Below are 19,013 nucleotides of genomic sequence, written 5' to 3'. Positions count from 1 at the left end.
ATTGTGTGAAGATGAGTGAGAAAAAATATAAATGTAATCCATTTTGAATTCAGGCTGTGACACAACAGAATGTGGAATAATACTTTCTGAAAGCACGGTATGTATGTGTGTGTGTGTGTGTGTGTGTGTGTGTGTGTGTGTGTGTGTGTGTGTGTGTGTGTGTGTGTGTGTGTGTGTGTGTTCACAGTTAATATGCAAAGCAAAGAAAGTACATATCTACTTACAGGCCACTGACATTAAAAGACTCAATTAAAAGACTCTGGTTCAATGAGGGCCTGCATGGTGTGCAAGGTTTCACTCCAGCCCAGCACTAACACACCTTACGTCCACCCCTGTACCCCTCTCGAGCATGTATAAATATGTATAAATATATATTGACCCTTCTGTTCATCTAAGAACGATCTGGTTTCTGGCCTTAATGGCCATGTACTGTTATAATCTCCACCAGGCACAGCCAGAAGAGGACTGGCCACCCTTCAGAGCCTGGTTCCTCTCTAGGTTTCTTCCTAGGTTTCTGCCTTTCTAGGGAGTTTTTCCTAGCCACAGTGCTTCTACATCTGCATTGCTTGCTGTTTGGGGTTTTAGGCTGGGTTTCTGTATAGCACTTTGTGACATCTGCTGATGTAAAAAGGGCTTTATAAATAACATTTGATTGATTGATTGATTGATTGATTGAAATGCCCCTCCATTCCAGCATGTCCAATTGGAAAGGGAGCTGCAGCGCGGAACCCTGTGTCAAGGTTTTGTTCCAGGCCTGCACTAAAACCCTCAAGCCCCTCCCACTCACCGTATCCCAGCGTGGCCAATAGGAAGGAGAGCAGCGGTGTCGGCGTGGAACCCTGTGGCATTCCGATGCGTGAGCCCCGGAAACCCCCGCAGTCTCACACCACATGACACTCCACCTCCAACATCCCAAAGGCTCTGAGGAAACACACACAGACCAAAATCAGGACGACACCAATACAAAAACAACCAACCAATAGCTGTTTAGTTCAGAAGAGTGGTCCAGTCCATGTCTACGTCCCAGAGAGCACCCTATTCCCTACACTAAGCACTAGCCCTGGTCAAAACGTAGTGCACGAATAGTCAAATGAAATGGTCAAAACCTATAGGGAAAAGGGTAGCATTTGGGGCATAACCCAGGTGTGGCAGAGGAGCTTTGTATCATATTTACACATATGGTCTATATAGACAACATACCCAGAATGTTACCTGGTGGTATGGTGCTTCTAGTATAGACAACATACCCAGAATGTTACCTGGTGGTATGGTGCTTCTAGTATAGACAACATACCCAGAATGTTACCTGGTGGTATGGTGCTTCTAGTATAGACAACATACCCAGAATGTTACCTGGTGATATGGTGCTTCTAGTATAGACAACATACTCAGAATGTTACCTGGTGATATGGTGCTTCTAGTATAGACAACATACCCAGAATGTTACCTGGTGGTATGGTGCTTCTAGTATAGACAACATAGTCAGAATGTTACCTGGTGATATGGTGCTTCTAGTATAGACAACATACTCAGAATGTTACCTGGTGATATGGTGCTTCTAGTATAGACAACATACCCAGAATGTTACCTGGTGATATGGTGCTTCTAGTATAGACAACATACCCAGAATGTTACCTGGTGATATGGTGCTGCTAGTGATAGACAACATAGTCAGAATGTTACCTGGTGATATGGTGCTGCTAGTGATAGACAACATACCCAGAATGTTACCTGGTGATATGGTGCTTCTAGTATAGACAACATACCCAGAATGTTACCTGGTGGTATGGTGCTTCTAGTATAGACAACATACCCAGAATGTTACCTGGTGGTATGGTGCTTCTAGTATAGACAACATACCCAGAATGTTACCTGGTGATATGGTGCTTCTAGTATAGACAACATACCCAGAATGTTACCTGGTGATATGGTGCTTCTAGTATAGACAACATACCCAGAATGTTACCTGGTGGTATGGTGCTTCTAGTATAGACAACATAGTCAGAATGTTACCTGGTGATATGGTGCTGCTAGTGATAGACAACATAGTCAGAATGTTACCTGGTGATATGGTGCTGCTAGTATAGACAACATACCCATAATGTTACCTGGTGATATGGTGCTGCTAGTATATAGACAACATACCCAGAATGTTACCTGGTGGTATGGTGCTTCTAGTATAGACAACATACCCAGAATGTTACCTGGTGATATGGTGCTGCTAGTGATAGACAACATAGTCAGAATGTTACCTGGTGATATGGTGCTTCTAGTATAGACAACATACTCAGAATGTTACCTGGTGATATGGTGCTTCTAGTATAGACAACATACCCAGAATGTTACCTGGTGGTATGGTGCTTCTAGTATAGACAACATAGTCAGAATGTTACCTGGTGATATGGTGCTTCTAGTATAGACAACATACTCAGAATGTTACCTGGTGATATGGTGCTTCTAGTATAGACAACATACCCAGAATGTTACCTGGTGATATGGTGCTTCTAGTATAGACAACATACCCAGAATGTTACCTGGTGATATGGTGCTGCTAGTGATAGACAACATAGTCAGAATGTTACCTGGTGATATGGTGCTGCTAGTGATAGACAACATACCCAGAATGTTACCTGGTGATATGGTGCTTCTAGTATAGACAACATAGTCAGAATGTTACCTGGTGATATGGTGCTGCTAGTGATAGACAACATAGTCAGAATGTTACCTGGTGATAGGGTGCTGCTAGTATAGACAACATAGTCAGAATGTTACCTGGTGATATGGTGCTGCTAGTATAGACAACATACCCAGAATGTTACCTGGTGATATGGTGCTGCTAGTATATAGACAACATACCCAGAATGTTACCTGGTGGTATGGTGCTTCTAGTATAGACAACATACCCAGAATGTTACCTGGTGATATGGTGCTGCTAGTGATAGACAACATAGTCAGAATGTTACCTGGTGATATGGTGCTTCTAGTATAGACAACATACCCAGAATGTTACCTGGTGATATGGTGCTTCTAGTATAGACAACATACCCAGAATGTTACCTGGTGATATGGTGCTGCTAGTATAGACAACATACCCAGAATGTTACCTGGTGATATGGTGCTTCTAGTATAGACAACATACCCAGAATGTTACCTGGTGATATGGTGCTTCTAGTATAGACAACATACTCAGAATGTTACCTGGTGATATGGTGCTTCTAGTATAGACAACATACCCAGAATGTTACCTGGTGGTATGGTGCTTCTAGTATAGACAACATACCCAGAATGTTACCTGGTGATATGGTGCTTCTAGTATAGACAACATACCCAGAATGTTACCTGGTGATATGGTGCTTCTAGTATAGACAACATACTCAGAATGTTACCTGGTGATATGGTGCTTCTAGTATAGACAACATACCCAGAATGTTACCTGGTGATATGGTGCTGCTAGTATAGACAACATGTAGAGACAGAATACAGACAGAGGAATTTGCTTTGGGTTCGTTTGAGTGTCTGGGTCTGAAATGAAAACTCCTGTTAGCTCCCAGTGCTAATGCCTTCGGCTTTATCTCAGTGGGCTAAGTACTGAATACAGTAAGTAATGGACATAGGTTATTCTGTTGTTACTGTGTAATGCAAAGTGTTAAGGATACAGCATCACTGTGTAATGCAAAGTGTTAAGCATACAGCATCACTGTGTAATGCAAAGTGTTAAGCATACAGCATCACTGTGTAATGCAAAGTGTTAAGCATACAGCATCACTGTGTAATGCAAAGTGTTAAGCATACAGCATCACTGTGTAATGCAAAGTGTTAAGCATACAGCATCACTGTGTAATGTAAAGTGTTAAGCATACAGCATCACTGTGTAATGCAAAGTGTTAAGCATACAGCATCACTGTGTAATGCAAAGTGTTAAGCATACAGTATCACTGTTAAGCATACATCATCACTGTGTAATGCAAAGTGTTAAGCATACAGCATCACTGTGTAATGCAAAGTGTTAAGCATACAGCATCACTGTGTAATGCAAAGTGTTAAGCATACAGCATCACTGTGTAATGCAAAGTGTTAAGCATACAGCATCACTGTGTAATGTAAAGTGTTAAGCATACAGCATCAATGTGTAATGCAAAGTGTTAAGCATACAGCATCACTGTGTAATGCAAAGTGTTAAGCATACAGTATCACTGTTAAGCATACAGCATCACTGTGTAATGCAAAGTGTTAAGCATACAGCATCACTGTGTAATGCAAAGTGTTAAGGATACAGCATCACTGTGTAATGCAAAGTGTTAAGCATACAGCATCACTGTGTAATGCAAAGTGTTAAGCATACAGCATCACTGTGTAATGCAAAGTGTTAAGCATACAGCATCACTGTGTAATGCAAAGTGTTAAGCATACAGCATCACTGTGTAATGTAAAGTGTTAAGCATACAGCATCACTGTGTAATGCAAAGTGTTAAGCATACAGCATCACTATGTAATGCAAAGTGTTAAGCATACGCATCACTGTGTAATGCAAAGTGTTAAGCATACAGCATCACTGTGTAATGCAAAGTTTGTTAAAAGGCATGACAGCACAGTAACACACTCACTGAGCTAGCATGTCAAAAACACGAGGAAAGAACATGTAGAAGTCAACTAGCAAAGACTGTTGTCTGATTGGTTTGATTTACACTGTTCTGATCCCCCCTCTAGCTAGGAGGAAAAACAACACACGCTCTCAGTAGGACCCTCAGCTCAGTCACTCTCAGTAGGACCCTCAGCTCAGTCACTCTCTCAGTAGGACCCTCAGCTCAGTCACTCTCAGTATGACCCTCAGCTCAGTCACTCTCAGTATGACCCTCAGCTCAGTCACTCTCAGTATGACCCTCAGCTCAGTCACTCTCAGTATGACCCTCAGCTCAGTCACTCAGTATGACCCTCAGCTCAGTCACTCTCAGTATGACCCTCAGCTCAGTCACTCTCAGTATGACCCTCAGCTCAGTCACTCTCAGTATGACCCTCAGCTCAGTCACTCAGTATGACCCTCAGCTCAGTCACTCTCAGTATGACCCTCAGCTCAGTCACTCTCAGTATGACCCTCAGCTCAGTCACTCTCAGTATGACCCTCAGCTCAGTCACTCTCAGTATGACCCTCAGCTCAGTCACTCAGTATGACCCTCAGCTCAGTCACTCTCAGTATGACCCTCAGCTCAGTCACTCTCAGTATGACCCTCAGCTCAGTCACTCTCAGTATGACCCTCAGCTCAGTCACTCTCAGTATGACCCTCAGCTCAGTCACTCTCAGTATGACCCTCAGCTCAGTCACTCTCAGTATGACCCTCAGCTCAGTCACTCTCAGTATGACCCTCAGCTCAGTCACTCTCAGTATGACCCTCAGCTCAGTCACTCTCAGTATGACCCTCAGCTCAGTCACACTCTCTCCACGTGTGTGTGCACACCAAGAAATAAACATAACTGCCTGTAAGTTTCAATCACAAAGCACAATGGAGCCTCTCTCTCTCTCCCTCTCCCTCCCTCGGAAATTCAAAACATGCTGTTCACCCTGCTACCACCTAGAAGGCGGATATCGACTTTTCTCAAGTGTTCGTGATACCAGGCGGTGATGCAGCCAGTCAAGATGCTCTCAATGGTGCAGCTGTATAACTTTTTGAGGATCCGAAGGACCCATGCCAAATCTTTTCAACCTCGCGAGGGGGAAGACCCGCTGCCGTGCCCTCTTCACAACTGCGCGGGTGTGTGTGAATCATGTTAAGTCCTTAGTTAAGTCCAAGGAACTTGAAGCTGTCAACCCGCTCCACAACAGCCCTGTCGATGTGGATGGGGGCGTGAGCTCCCCTCTTTCTCCTGTAGTCTACGATCAGCTCCTTTGTCTTGCTGACGTTGAGGGAGAGGTCGTTGTCCTGGCAACACACCAAGTCTCTGACCTCCTCCCTATAGGCTGACTCATCGTCGTCGGTGATCAGGCCTACTATCGTTGTGTCGTCAGCAAACTTGAAAAACAGGCTATCACACATGGTACAGTGTTTATTTTTTATTTTTTTTACAAATAAAAAAACAGAAATACCATATTTACATAAGTATTCAGACCCTTTGCTATGAGACTCGAAATTGAGCTCCGGTGCATCCTGTTTCCATTGATCATCCTTCAGATGTTTCTACAACTTGATTGGAGTCCAACTGTTTTTATTTATTTATTTCACCTTTATTTAACCAGGTAAACAAAACATAAAGTCAAAAATATAAACAGAACATATATATATATATATATATATATATATATACAGTGTGTGCGAATGTAGTAAGTTATGGAGGTAAGGCAATAAATAGGCCATAGTGCAAAATAGTTACAATTTCGTATTAACACTGGAATGATAGATGTGCAAAAGATGATGTGCAAATAGAGATACTGGGGTGCAAATTAACAAAATGAATAACAATATGGGGATGAGGTAGTTTGGTGGGCTAATTACAGATGGGCTGTGTACAGGTGCAGTGATCGGTAAGCTGCTCTGACAACTGACGCTTAAAGTTAGTCAACTGTGGTAAATTCAATTGATTGGACATGATTTGGAAAGGCACACACCTGTCTATATAAGGTCCCACAGTTGACAGTGCATGTCAGAGCAAAAACCAAGCCATGAGGTCCAAGGAATTGTCTGTAGAGCTCCGAAACAGGATTGTGTCGAGGCACAGATCTGGGGAAGGGTACCAAAGAATGTCTGCAGCATTGAAGGTCCCCAAGAACACAGTGGTCTCCATCATTCTTAAATGGAAGAAGTTTGGAACCACCAAGACTCTTCCTAGAGCTGGCCGCCTGGCCAAACTGAGCAATAAGGGGAGAAGGGCCTTGGTCAAGGAGAACAACCCAATGGTCACTCTGACAGAGCTCCACAGTTCCTCTGTGGAGATGGGAGAACCTTCCAGAAGGAAATCAGGCCTTTATGGTAGAGTGGCGAGACGGAAGCCACTCCTCAGTAAAACACACATGACAGCCCACTTGGAGTTTGCCAAAAGGTACCGAAAGGACTCTCAGGCCATGAGAAACACGATTCTCTGGTCTGATAAAACCAAGATTGAACTCTTTGGCCTGAATGCCAAGCGTCACGTCTGGAGGAAACCTGGCACCATCCCTACGGTGAAGCATGGTGGTGGCAGCATCATGCTGTGGGGATGTCTTTCAGCGGCAGGGACTGGGAGACTAGTCAGGATCAAGGGAAAGATGAACGGAGCAAAGTACAGAGAGATCCTTGATGAAAACCTGCTCCAGAGCGCTCAGGACCACAGACTGTGGCGAAGGTTCACCTTCCAACAGGACAACGACCTTAAGCACACAGCCAAGACAACGCAGGAGTGGCGTAAAGGGTCTGAATACTTATGTAAATGTAATATTTCTGTTTTTTTTAAATCTAAAAACCTATTTTTGCTTTGTCATTATGGGGTAGTGTGTAGATTGATTAGGGAAAAAAATAACAATTTAATCAATTTTAGAATAAGGCTGTAACGTAACAAAATGTGGAAAAAGTCAAGGTGTCTGAATACTTTCCGAATGCGCTGTATGTGTAAGCGGTGTGAAATGGCTAGCTAGGTAGCAGTGCATGCTAGTAGCATTTCAATCGGTAACGTCACTCGCTCCGAGACCTTGAAGTAGTTGTTTCGCTCGCTGTACGAAGACTGTCAGAGTCTGAGTCCTATATTTTCCCTTTGCATGTTTGATGTCTCGTCCGGAGGTCGTAGCGGGATTTCTTGTACGTGTCCGTGTCCCGTTCCTTGTAAGCGGTAGCCTTTAGCCCACCGTGGATATTGCCAGTAATCCATGGTTTGGATACGTTCTTATAGTCACTGTGGGGACAACATCATCTGTGCACTTTTTGATGAAGCCAGTGACTGTTGTGGTTAACTCCTCGATGCTATCGGATGAATCTCGGAACATATCCCAGTCTGTACCAGCAAAACAGTCTTGTAGCCTCGCGTCTGCTTCATCTGACCACTTCCGTATTGGGCACATCACTGGTACTTCCTGTTTGAGCTTTTGTTTGTAAATAGGAAGCAGGAGAATGGAGTCATGGTCAGATTTGTGGGCGGTAGGTAGCTTAGTGGTTAAGAGCGCTGTGGCAGTAACCGAAAGGTCGCTGGTTCTAATCCCTGAGCCGACTAGGTGAAAAATCTGTCGATGTGCCCTTGAGCAAGGCACTTAACCCTAATTGCTCCTGTAAGTCGCTCTGGATAAGAGCGTCTGCTAAATGACTAAAATGTAAAATTTGCCAAGGGGAGGGCCTTGTATGCGTTTCTGTGGGTAGAATAAAAGTGGTCTAGAGTTTTAGCGCCCCTAGTGGCGCAGGAGACGTGTCGGTAGATGTGAAATTAAAAGTCACCGCTCACCAGAAACGCAGTCTCTGGGTGAGCGGTTTCTTGTTTGTTTATGGCTTCATACAGTTTGTTGAGTGCCAGAGTGCTGTTGGCTTGGGGAGGGATGTAGACAGCTGTGATAATTACAGATTGAGAACTCTCTTGATAGATAGAAGGATCTGCAGCTTAACATGAGGTATTCTACATCAGGAGAGCTAAAGCTCAAGATTTCTGTCACACTTGAAGCAGTACACCAGCTGTTACTTCTGAAAAAACACTCTCCCTCTCCTTTCGACTTCCCAGAAGCAGCCGTCCGATCCTGTCGCTGCACCAAGTACTACGTGCATAGCATCATCATCCAGCCACGTTTCAGTAAGACATATAATATTGCAGCTTTTCAAGTCTCTATGAGCTTCGTTCGAGTGTCTCCTATCTTATTCTCGAGTGACTGGACATTTGCCAATAGAATGGAGGGGAGCGCCGTTCGGTTTTCTCTTCGCCTCAATTTCAGAAGGACTCCACCTCATCTCCCGCGTCTACGCCTGCGGTGTCAAGTCGTATTCGATGCAGAGTTAGGTTTTCGCCAGGCATTACTGGAAACCATGTCGTCCAAAAAGTTATACTTTTGAATCATCTGTCCATAGAACGTTCTTCCAAGAGTCTTGATGATCATCCAGGTGCTTTTTGGCAAACTTGAGTCAACTTTTTGGACGAGATGGGTCCCATTATGCCTAGCGAAAACCAAACTCTGCATTCCACAGTAAGAACATCATACCAAAGGTCAAGCATGGTGGTGGTGGTGTGATGGTTTGGGGATGTTTTGCTGCCTCAGGACCTGGACGACTTGCCTTAATAGAAGGAACCATGAATTCTGCTCTGTATCAGAGAATTCTACAGGAGAATGTCAGACCATCCGTCTGTGAGCTGAAGCTGAAGCGCAGCTGGGTCATGCAGCAAGACAACGATCCAAAACACACAATCAAGTCTACATAGCAAAAAAATCCTAAAAAGCAAAATATTTGAAGTTTTGGAAAGGCCTAGTCAAAGTCCAGACCTAATCCCAATTGAGATGTTGTGGCAGGACTTGAAACGAGCAGTTCATGCTTGAAAACCCACACGTCACTGAGTTAAAGCAGTTCTGCATGGAAGAGTGGGCCAAAATTCCTCCACAGCGACGTGAGAGACTGATCAACAACTACAGGAAGCATTTGGTTGGAGTCATTGCAGCTAAAGGTGGCACAACCAGTTATTGAGTGTAAGGGGGCAATTACTTTTTCACACAGGGGAATTGGGTGTTGCATAACTTTGTTTATGAAATAAATTAAATAAATATGTAATTGTTGTGTCCAAGCTTTGATGCACCTGTACTGTCTCCGCCTTCTAGATAGTAGCAGGATGAACAGGACGTGGCTTGGGTGACTGCGGTCCTTGATGATCTTCTTGGCCTTCCTGTGACACCAGGTGCTGTAGATGTCCTGGAGAGCTGGCAGTGTGACCCCGATGATGCGTTGAGCTTACCACACCACCCTCTGAAGAGCCCTGCTGTTGCGGACGGTGTAATTGCCATACCAGGCGGTGATACAGCCAGACAGGATGGTCTCAATGGTACATCTGTAGAAGTCTGTGAGGGTCTTATGAGCCAAGACAAGGGACCATTTCACCTTGTCAGTGATGTGCACGCCGAGGAACTTGAAGCTTTTGACCGTCTCCACTGCGGCCCCGTTGATGTGGATAGGGGTTCTCTCTCCTGTCTCCTGTAGTCCATGATCAGCTCCTTCGTTTTGTTGACATTGAGGGAGAGGTTATTTTCCTGGCACCGCTCCGCCAGGGCTCTCACCACCTCCCTGTAGGCGGTCTCGTCGGTAATCAGGCCTACCGCTGTTGCGTCATCAGAAGACTTGATGTGGTCCTCTGTAGCTCAATTGGTAGAGCGTGGCGCTTGTAAACGCCAGGGTAGTGGGTTCGATCCCCGGGACCACCCATATGTAAAAATGTATGCGCACATGACTGTAAGTCGCTTTGGATAAAAGCGTCTGCTAAATGGCATATAATGATTGAGTTGGAGACGTGCGCGGCCACGCAGTCATGGGTGAACAGGGAGTACAGGAGGGGGCTGAGCACGGTACAGGAGGGGGCTGAGCACGGTGTCTGTATCTCAGTCTCACAGTAACCCAAGGGAATTCATTAAAGACATTCTCTGGAACTTTGGCGACTACATAAAGTATTTTTGTTAAACCTCCCACTTTGGGCTGGATGTGTCCATGTGTAGTTCATACATGAATAATCTATGAGCAGAATTACTGTTTTACCTTGATTAGCCACAAAATCCATAGTTTGAAAGTGACTTTTATTTTTTTATTTTTTTCGGCATTTGAGTGACAGCTAGCAAGATGCACATTGACGAGTTGCACAGCAAAAGAAGAAGGCCTGCCCTGTGTTACACTACACAGATCTGCACATCGTGACGTAGAATGCGATTTATTTTCAGGGACCGGTTAAGGCTTTCGAGCGCTACTTCAGAACTACTGACTGAAATTATACAAACGTTTGAGAGTGCATCTTTAAGTAATGGTTCTGCTGGTTGTACAGGACCAGTACTTGTTGGAAAGTGGAAAGTCACGATCATGTTCAGGCTGAATGTACAAAACAGAAGACCAAATCATATTCAGCAGTTATAAAAACCTGCCCAACTGGTGTTGAAGCCTGGGGACCTATAGCTATCTCATTCTCTGCCCCCCCCCCCCTCCAACCCCCCACCCCCACCCCACCCCACCCAATCTCTATCTCCTGCTCAAATACTTTTCTACAAGTCTATGAGGTGAATCAGAGATTCAGAGTTGACAGGTACCATTATTCTCAGGTAGCCTAAGTTATTACCATTGCTACTAGTAAGCCTAGTTGGACTGATCATATTACATACATTCCCAATGACAACAGCAGCAGAAACACATATTGCTGTTTACTTTGCTATTATATTTATCTACAAGGCCCTGGGAACACTCACATTGTCTAGTAGATGAGGAGTAAAGGCTGTTGTCTGGTATGAAACAGAGCGAGCCAGCCAACTCTACACAACAGAGGAGGCTGGTGGTGGGAGGAGCTATAGGAGGACGGGCTCATTGTAATGGCTGTAATGGAATCAATGCAACGGAGTCAAACATGTGGTTTCCATTGGTTTGATGTGTTTGATACCATTCCATTATTCCATTCCAGTCATTGCAATGAGCCCGTCCTCCTACACCTCCTCCCACCAGCCTCCCCTGCTACACACACACACACAGGCCAACTCTGCTCACAGGCCAACTCTGCTCACAGGCCAACTCTGCTGTTGTGTGTCCAACAAAACCCACTGACTCCAAGTTTCCCCCTGCCACCCACACACACACACACACACACACACACACACACATCACTGTCCATGTCCACTATAACATCCCATCAGTCTATAGGCTGATCACAACCTACATGGTGAGGCATGTACAACCTTTTGTAACTTAAAGGTATAGTTCAGGACTTCCCCAACGAGGCCATTTATCTCCTTCCCCAACAAGGCCATTTATCTCCTTCCCCAACGAGGCCATTTATCTCCTTCCCCAACGAGGCCATTTATCTCCTTCCCCAACGAGGCCCTTTATCTCCTTCCCCAACGAGGCCATTTATCTCCTTCCCCAACGAGGCCATTTATCTCCTTCCCCAACGAGGCCATTTATCTCCTTCCCCAACGAGGCCCTTTATCTCCTTCCCCAACGAGGCCCTTTATCTCCTTCCCCAACGAGGCCCTTTATCTCCTTCCCCAACAAGGCCCTTTATCTCCTTCCCCAACGAGGCCCTTTATCTCCTTCCCCAACGAGGCCATTTACTCCTTCCCCAACGAGGCCATTTATCTCCTTCCCCAACGAGGCCATTTATCTCCTTCCCCAACGAGGCCATTTATCTCCTTCCCCAACGAGGCCATTTATCTCCTTCCCCAACGAGGCCATTTATCTCCTTCTCCAACGAGGCCCTTTATCTCCTTCCCCAACGAGGCCCTTTATCTCCTTCCCCAACGAGGCCCTTTATCTCCTTCCCCAACAAGGCCCTTTATCTCCTTCCCCAACGAGGCCCTTTATCTCCTTCCCCCAACGAGGCCCTTTATCTCCTTCCCCAACGAGGCCCTTTATCTCCTTCCCCAACGAGGCCATTTATCTCCTTCCCCAACGAGGCCCTTTATCTCCTTCCCCAACAAGGCCATTTATCTCCTTCCCCAACGAGGCCCTTTATCTCCTTCCCCAACGAGGCCCATTTATCTCCTTCCCCAACGAGGCCCTTTATCTCCTTCCCCAACGAGGCCCTTTATCTCCTTCCCCCAACGAGGCCCTTTATCTCCTTCCCCAACGAGGCCATTTATCTCCTTCCCCAACGAGGCCCTTTATCTCCTTCCCCAACGAGGCCCTTTATCTCCTTCCCCAACGAGGCCCTTTATCTCCTTCCCCAACGAGGCCCTTTATCTCCTTCCCCAACGAGGCCCTTTATCTCCTTCCCCAACGAGGCCCTTTATCTCCTTCCCCAACGAGGCCCTTTATCTCCTTCCCCAACGAGGCCCTTTATCTCCTTCCCCAATGAGGCCCTTTATCTCCTTCCCCAACGAGGCCCTTTATCTCCTTCCCCAACGAGGCCCTTTATCTCCTTCCCCAACGAGGCCCTTTATCTCCTTCCCCAACGAGGCCCTTTATCTCCTTCCCCAACGAGGCCCTTTATCTCCTTCCCCAACGAGGCCCTTTATCTCCTTCCCCAACGAGGCCATTTATCTCCTTCCCCAACGAGGCCCTTTATCTCCTTCCCCAACGAGGCCCTTTATCTCCTTCCCCAACGAGGCCCTTTATCTCCTTCCCCAACGAGGCCCTTTATCTCCTTCCCCAACGAGGCCCTTTATCTCCTTCCCCAACGAGGCCCTTTATCTCCTTCCCCAACGAGGCCCTTTATCTACTTCCTCAGTCAGATGAACTCGTGGATACCATGTCTCTGCATCTCTTACTAGCGTTACGCAATGACTGGACGTTTTTGGGAACAGATAGCATCATGGACGTCACCTGGACCTGGCTTTCGGAGCTTTAGCCCCGAATGATGTTGGGTCAGCCCCGAATATTTTGCGCTGCTGCAATGGTGTAAAAAATAATAATAATGTAGTCAACTGAATGCGCCACTTAGCTCATAGAGCTGTGGTTAGCTGAAACTCCTGAAGGCATCCAACCGTTATAATCAGGGGTGACTCCTGAAGGCATCCAACCGTTATAATCAGGGGTGACTCCTGAAGGCATCCAACCGTTATAATCAGGGGTGACTCCTGAAGGCATCCAACCGTTATAATCAGGGGTGACTCCTGAAGGCATCCAACCGTTATAATCAGGGGTGACTCCTGAAGGCATCCAACCGTTATAATCAGGGGTGACTCCTGAAGGCATCCAACCGTTATAATCAGGGGTGACTCCTGAAGGCATCCAACCGTTATAATCAGGGGTGACTCCTGAAGGCATCCAACCGTTATAATCAGGGGTGCAGTGCTGCCGGTGCACTGCAGGGCGACGCTCCGCCACTTCTCAGAATGGTGCTGTCTCACGTTTTGTGGTGCAGTGCTAAATAAATATCACTACACCACTGGCTATGATACATTACATTTACATTTTAGTCATTTAGCAGACGCTCTTATCCAGAGCGACTTACAGTTAGTGAATACATTTTTTTTTTTTTTTTTATACTGGCCCCCCATGGGAAACGAACCCACAACCCTGGCGTTGCAAACGCCATGCTCTATCAACTGAGCTACATCCCTGCCGGCCATTCCCTCCCCTACCCTGGACGACGCTGGGCCAATTGTGCGCCGCCCATGAGTCTCCCGGTCGCGGCCGGCTGCGACAGAGCCTGGATTCGAACCAGGATCTCTAGTAGCACAGTTAGCACTGCGATGCAGTGCCTTAGACCACTGCGCCACTCAGGAGACTAATGTGACTAATGTGATAAATGTAAAGTGATTTCCATGTGTGGTCAACTGATAATTCCAGCACCGTTTTTGATTGGGACAGCTTCATTGCTTTGAGTCAAGCATGGGAACGCATCTTGATAAATCAATCAATGTCAGATTTTTGTTTTCACTGAATCTGCGTTTGGATATTTGGTCACAATTAGGCTGGAATATGTTAGCTATGTTGAGGTGAGTGCTCATGATCATCAGTCTAACAATTGAAAGCAATGCAGATATTCTTTACACACGCATTAGGCCTATAGCCTACCTGATGATCTTCCCTGATGTTTTCCTGAGCTTCCCTGGTGTTTTCCTGAGCTTCCCTGGTGTTTTCCTGAGCTTCCCTGGTGTTTTCCTGAGCTTCCCTGGTGTTTTCCTGAGCTTCCCTGGTGTTTTCCTGAGCTTCCCTGATGTTTTCCTGAGCTTCCCTGATGTTTTCCTGAGCTTCCCTGATGTTTTCCTGAGCTTCCCTGGTGTTTTCCTGAGCTTCCCTGATGTTTTCCTGAGCTTCCCTGATGCATTTCAGTCACTTAGCCTATTGAGGTGAATACACATTTGTACACACGATTAGCTTCATTGACTTACTGAATCTATTCTCTTGTAAATTGTAGGCTACTTGCTGATAGATTATTTTAAATAGTATTGTTAACAGTAGGCCTACCTAGACTATAACCTCATATGGGGTTACTGACCACAATCGATTGAATTAATAATAAGAAGTGTTGATTATTTGGCCTTGGGGAGAGCACAGTGCATGGAAGAAAACACAGCACTGCGGGAAGAGGTGCAGATAAACAAATATATAATTATTCCTGTCTCTATAGAAAAATAAATGAAATCATTGAAAATACTACACCAGCATAATTTAGCCACAGAGGAGCAATAGCGTATTTAACATTGCTGTAGATAAGTGTTTTGTCACAAGGCCTAGTCTACAGTCTGGAATCCCGTCATTGAGCAGACAAATATAAAACAGATGATTGTTGAGTTGTGGCTGTCAATGAACAGCAGGCAGCAGCTACAAGGTATTTCGCAATATTTCAAAATACAATTGCGGGGGAAAAAAAATCAGTTTGAACAGGTGAGTGCCACTGGAGAGTTGGTTGGCTATAATTTCCTCCTCATATTGTAGGCCTGAGATCTGTGCATCCACTCTTTTCCTCCACTCTTTTAAGACACGTTGGTTGAATTGATCTCAGTATGTAAATGACAGAGTAGCTTGTCATTTTCATCATTTTTGTGGTATAAAAAAATATTATTGTAATGTCTCCAGTCATGTAGAATTGCAGGAAACTATTTTTTTCCTTGGACCCCACAAACCCCTGGTCTTCAGGACTGAGCCCCGAATATTATGAAAGTCTGGTGACAGCCCTGGCTAGCATGCTAGTGGTTCCTATACACTTCCAGTCATTGTGCTAACACTAGTTAGCATTGGCTCGCGAAACTGTCTTCCTTCATACTGGATGCAGATAGTCTAAATGAAAACGGTGTCCAGGAGTTCATCTGACTCTTGGGGGAAGCAGATAAAGGGCCTCTCCACTGCTCAATTCAACTTCTGTTCGCCATTGGTTCAACAATGACGTGGAAACAACGTTGATTCAACCAGTGTGTGCCCAGTGGGTCATTGCCAAAATCCCGAACTATCACCTTAAGCTCATTAGGACATTAGCCTACATAACATATAGCCTAATGTTTTCTCAATGTTTGCTCAAATTAATAGAAGAAACATTTAGAAATGTGAGGCTTTCTGTCCCTCAGGCTATTATGACCACAGTTAGGCTAATTCATTTTCAAATTAAGTCAGGTTTATTCCAAAGGGGTTGGCAGACACTTTGTAGGCTACCTGTCATTCTCGATTGACTATGACCACATTTGCGTACTTACATTTCCTGTAGACTCAGCAAGGCATTGATTATTCTCAACGAAAACTCCATCAAACGTCTCGACTCATCCATGGAAACGTCATTCCGTCAATTTCTGATCATCAACGTCCACAGATGATTGATTAACGTCAGATCAGCCGTTCGATTGCGGATCAACTTCAGAGAGAGAAGGAGCAGCACAGAGAGAGAGAGAGGGAGGGAGGGAGAGGGAAAGCAAAGGCAATCCCTTTGCGCGCGTCCGTGCAGTGAGCGGACGGAGCAGAGCCAGGGTGACCGCGCATTCCGGTGCCGCTCGTCCTCTGTACCGCCAATTATACACGGCTCATTGCGGTATTAAGAACCTATGAGGCTGCACGCGGTCCTACGTGCGCTCAATCCGTTGTGTTTAAATTCATGTGTAGATCAAACACAGTGCTCAAAGTTTGAGCCACGAACAGAAGTAAAAGTTTAAAGATGAATACAAAGACAGACTACATGACTTAAATGACAAAGGCTTTTTTTTTTTTTGCATATTTTATGAGGGTAATAAAAGCAGGAAATATACTGTAGGTTGTATTAAGTACCCAAGAAATGCCCATAGCTCATATTGAGTTCCAAGGAAAATACTCAGCACACAGAATAAGCACTCCCCCCTTTAGGATGTCTTGAGCGCTGCAGAGTAATGCTGAAGCCTACCTGAACACTTCAGATAAACGTTTAGGCGTTGAATCACTGAGGAGCCATCAGGCTATAACCTGTACCAGAGATACCATCAGGGTTATACAACACTGACTAACAGAGATTTATAGCCCTATACGTTAACTATAAGTCCCAGTATCATCTAAGAACCCATGAGGCCGTCAAAGAGTTCAACGCAACAGACAGGCACCCGGGGAAGCAGACAGGCCGAGGCCGGCTCTAGTGGGGGGGTTGCAGGGTAGGGCACTGCCTGACTCAGGTTTAACTGTTAAATTGCAGTAAGCAAGCTTTGAAACAAGCTTTGAAACAGCTAAACATTTTCTGACTGCCCACCCAGACAAATCATTCTGGAGCCGGCAGTGGCCGTATAGGCCTAAATGTAGCGATTTGATGGGGGAACAGCTGAAACGGGGCGTGAACCATCGACTGAGGTTACAGGGCAACTACACTGCCTCCTGTACCTTAATGACATTATTGAATAATGGCCGGAGCACTCAGTTATGATATGATTATATGACAGACTCCACCCGCTGGCACAACAAGATCACAGAGGACCAGACTAGGAGGATGTCAGCTTCATACACTGTGTGTGTGTGTGTGTGTGTGTGTGTGTGTGTGTGTGTGTGTGTTATTTGTGTGTGTACATATGTGTTTTACACACTGTGTGTGTATGTGTGTGTGTGTATTTGTGTGCGTACGTGTGTGTGTGTGTGTACTTTATACACTGCGTGTGTGTGTGTGTGTGTGTGTTATGTATTTTACCAGGTAAATTGACTGAGAACACATTATCTACAGCAATGACCTGGGGAATGACCTGGGGAATGACCTGGTGAATGACCTGGGGAATGACCTGGGGAATGACCTGGGGAATGACCTGGTGAATGACCTGGTGAATGACCTGGGGAATGACCTGGGGAATGACCTGGGGAATAGTTACAAATCAAATCACATTTTCCGTATCACATGCAGCGACTACAACTGGAGTAGACTTTACAGAGAAATGCTTTGGAACCTTTCCCAACGATGCAGAGTAACAACATGAATAAATAGTAACACGAGGATAAAATAAAATACACAAGAATGGAGCTACAGAATACACAGGGAGCTATATACAGGAAGTACCAGATCAATGTGGAGCTATATACAGGAAGTACCAGATCAATGTGGAGCTATATACAGGAAGTACCAGATCAATGTGGAGCTATATACAGGAAGTACCAGATCAATGTGGAGCTATATACAGGGAGTACCAGATCAATGTGGAGCTATATACAGGGAGTACCAGATCAATGTGGAGCTATATACAGGGAGTACCAGTACCAGATATAAGGAGAACAAAGGGGTCTGTCTATAAGGAGAACAAAGGGGTCTGTCTATAAGGAGAACAAAGGGGTATGTCTATAAGGAGAACAAAGGGGTCAGTCTATAAGGAGAATAAAGGGGTCAGTCTATAAGGAGAACAAAGGGGTCAGTCTATAAGGAGAACAAAGGGGTCTGTCTATAAGGAGAACAAAGGGGTCTGTCTATAAGGAGAACAAAGGGGTCTGTCTATAAGGAGAACAAAGGGGTCAGTCTATAAGGAGAACAAAGGGGTCAGTCTATAAGGAGAACAAAGGGGTATGTCTATAAGGAGAATAAAGGGGTCTGTCTATAAGGAGAACAAAGGGGTCTGTCTATAAGGAGAACAAAGGGGTCAGTCTATAAGGAGAACAAAGGGGTCAGTCTATAAGGAGAACAAAGGGGTCAGTCTATAAGGAGAACAAAGGTGTCTGTCTATAAGGAGAACAAAGGGGTCTGTCTATAAGGAGAACAAAGGGGTCTGTCTATAAGGAGAACAAAGGGGTCAGTCTATAAGGAGAACAAAGGGGTCAGTCTATAAGGAGAACAAAGGGGTCTGTCTATAAGGAGAACAAAGGGGTCTGTCTATAAGGAGAACAAAGGGGTCTGTCTATAAGGAGAACAAAGGGGTCTGTCTATAAGGAGAACAAAGGGGTCAGTCTATAAGGAGAACAAAGGGGTCAGTCTATAAGGAGAACAAAGGGGTCTGTCTATAAGGAGAACAAAGGGGTCTGTCTATAAGGAGAACAAAGGGG

At 45.3% G+C, this 19,013-nt stretch overlaps 1 protein-coding gene across 1 annotated transcript in view; it reads right to left on the bottom strand.

Annotated features, from left to right (window-relative positions):
* Positions 1–16,400, bottom strand: part of LOC121541372 (thrombospondin type-1 domain-containing protein 1) — a 51,945-nt gene extending 35,545 nt beyond the window's left edge. The window contains exons 1-2 of the mRNA XM_045207953.1: positions 16,244–16,400; positions 788–921 (exon numbers count right to left, since the gene is read on the bottom strand). Coding sequence (XP_045063888.1) covers positions 788–848 — 61 coding nt within the window. The 5' untranslated portion in view covers positions 849–921; positions 16,244–16,400. The remainder of the gene's footprint in view (positions 1–787; positions 922–16,243) is intronic.
* Between the last annotated feature and the right edge of the window lie 2,613 nt (positions 16,401–19,013).

Source organism: Coregonus clupeaformis, chromosome 27 (assembly GCF_020615455.1).
Source record: "Coregonus clupeaformis isolate EN_2021a chromosome 27, ASM2061545v1, whole genome shotgun sequence".
NCBI classification, from domain to species: domain Eukaryota; kingdom Metazoa; phylum Chordata; class Actinopteri; order Salmoniformes; family Salmonidae; genus Coregonus; species Coregonus clupeaformis.
The sequence above is the reverse complement of the archived record's forward strand: the minus strand, read 5'-3'. Positions and strand labels throughout refer to the sequence as shown.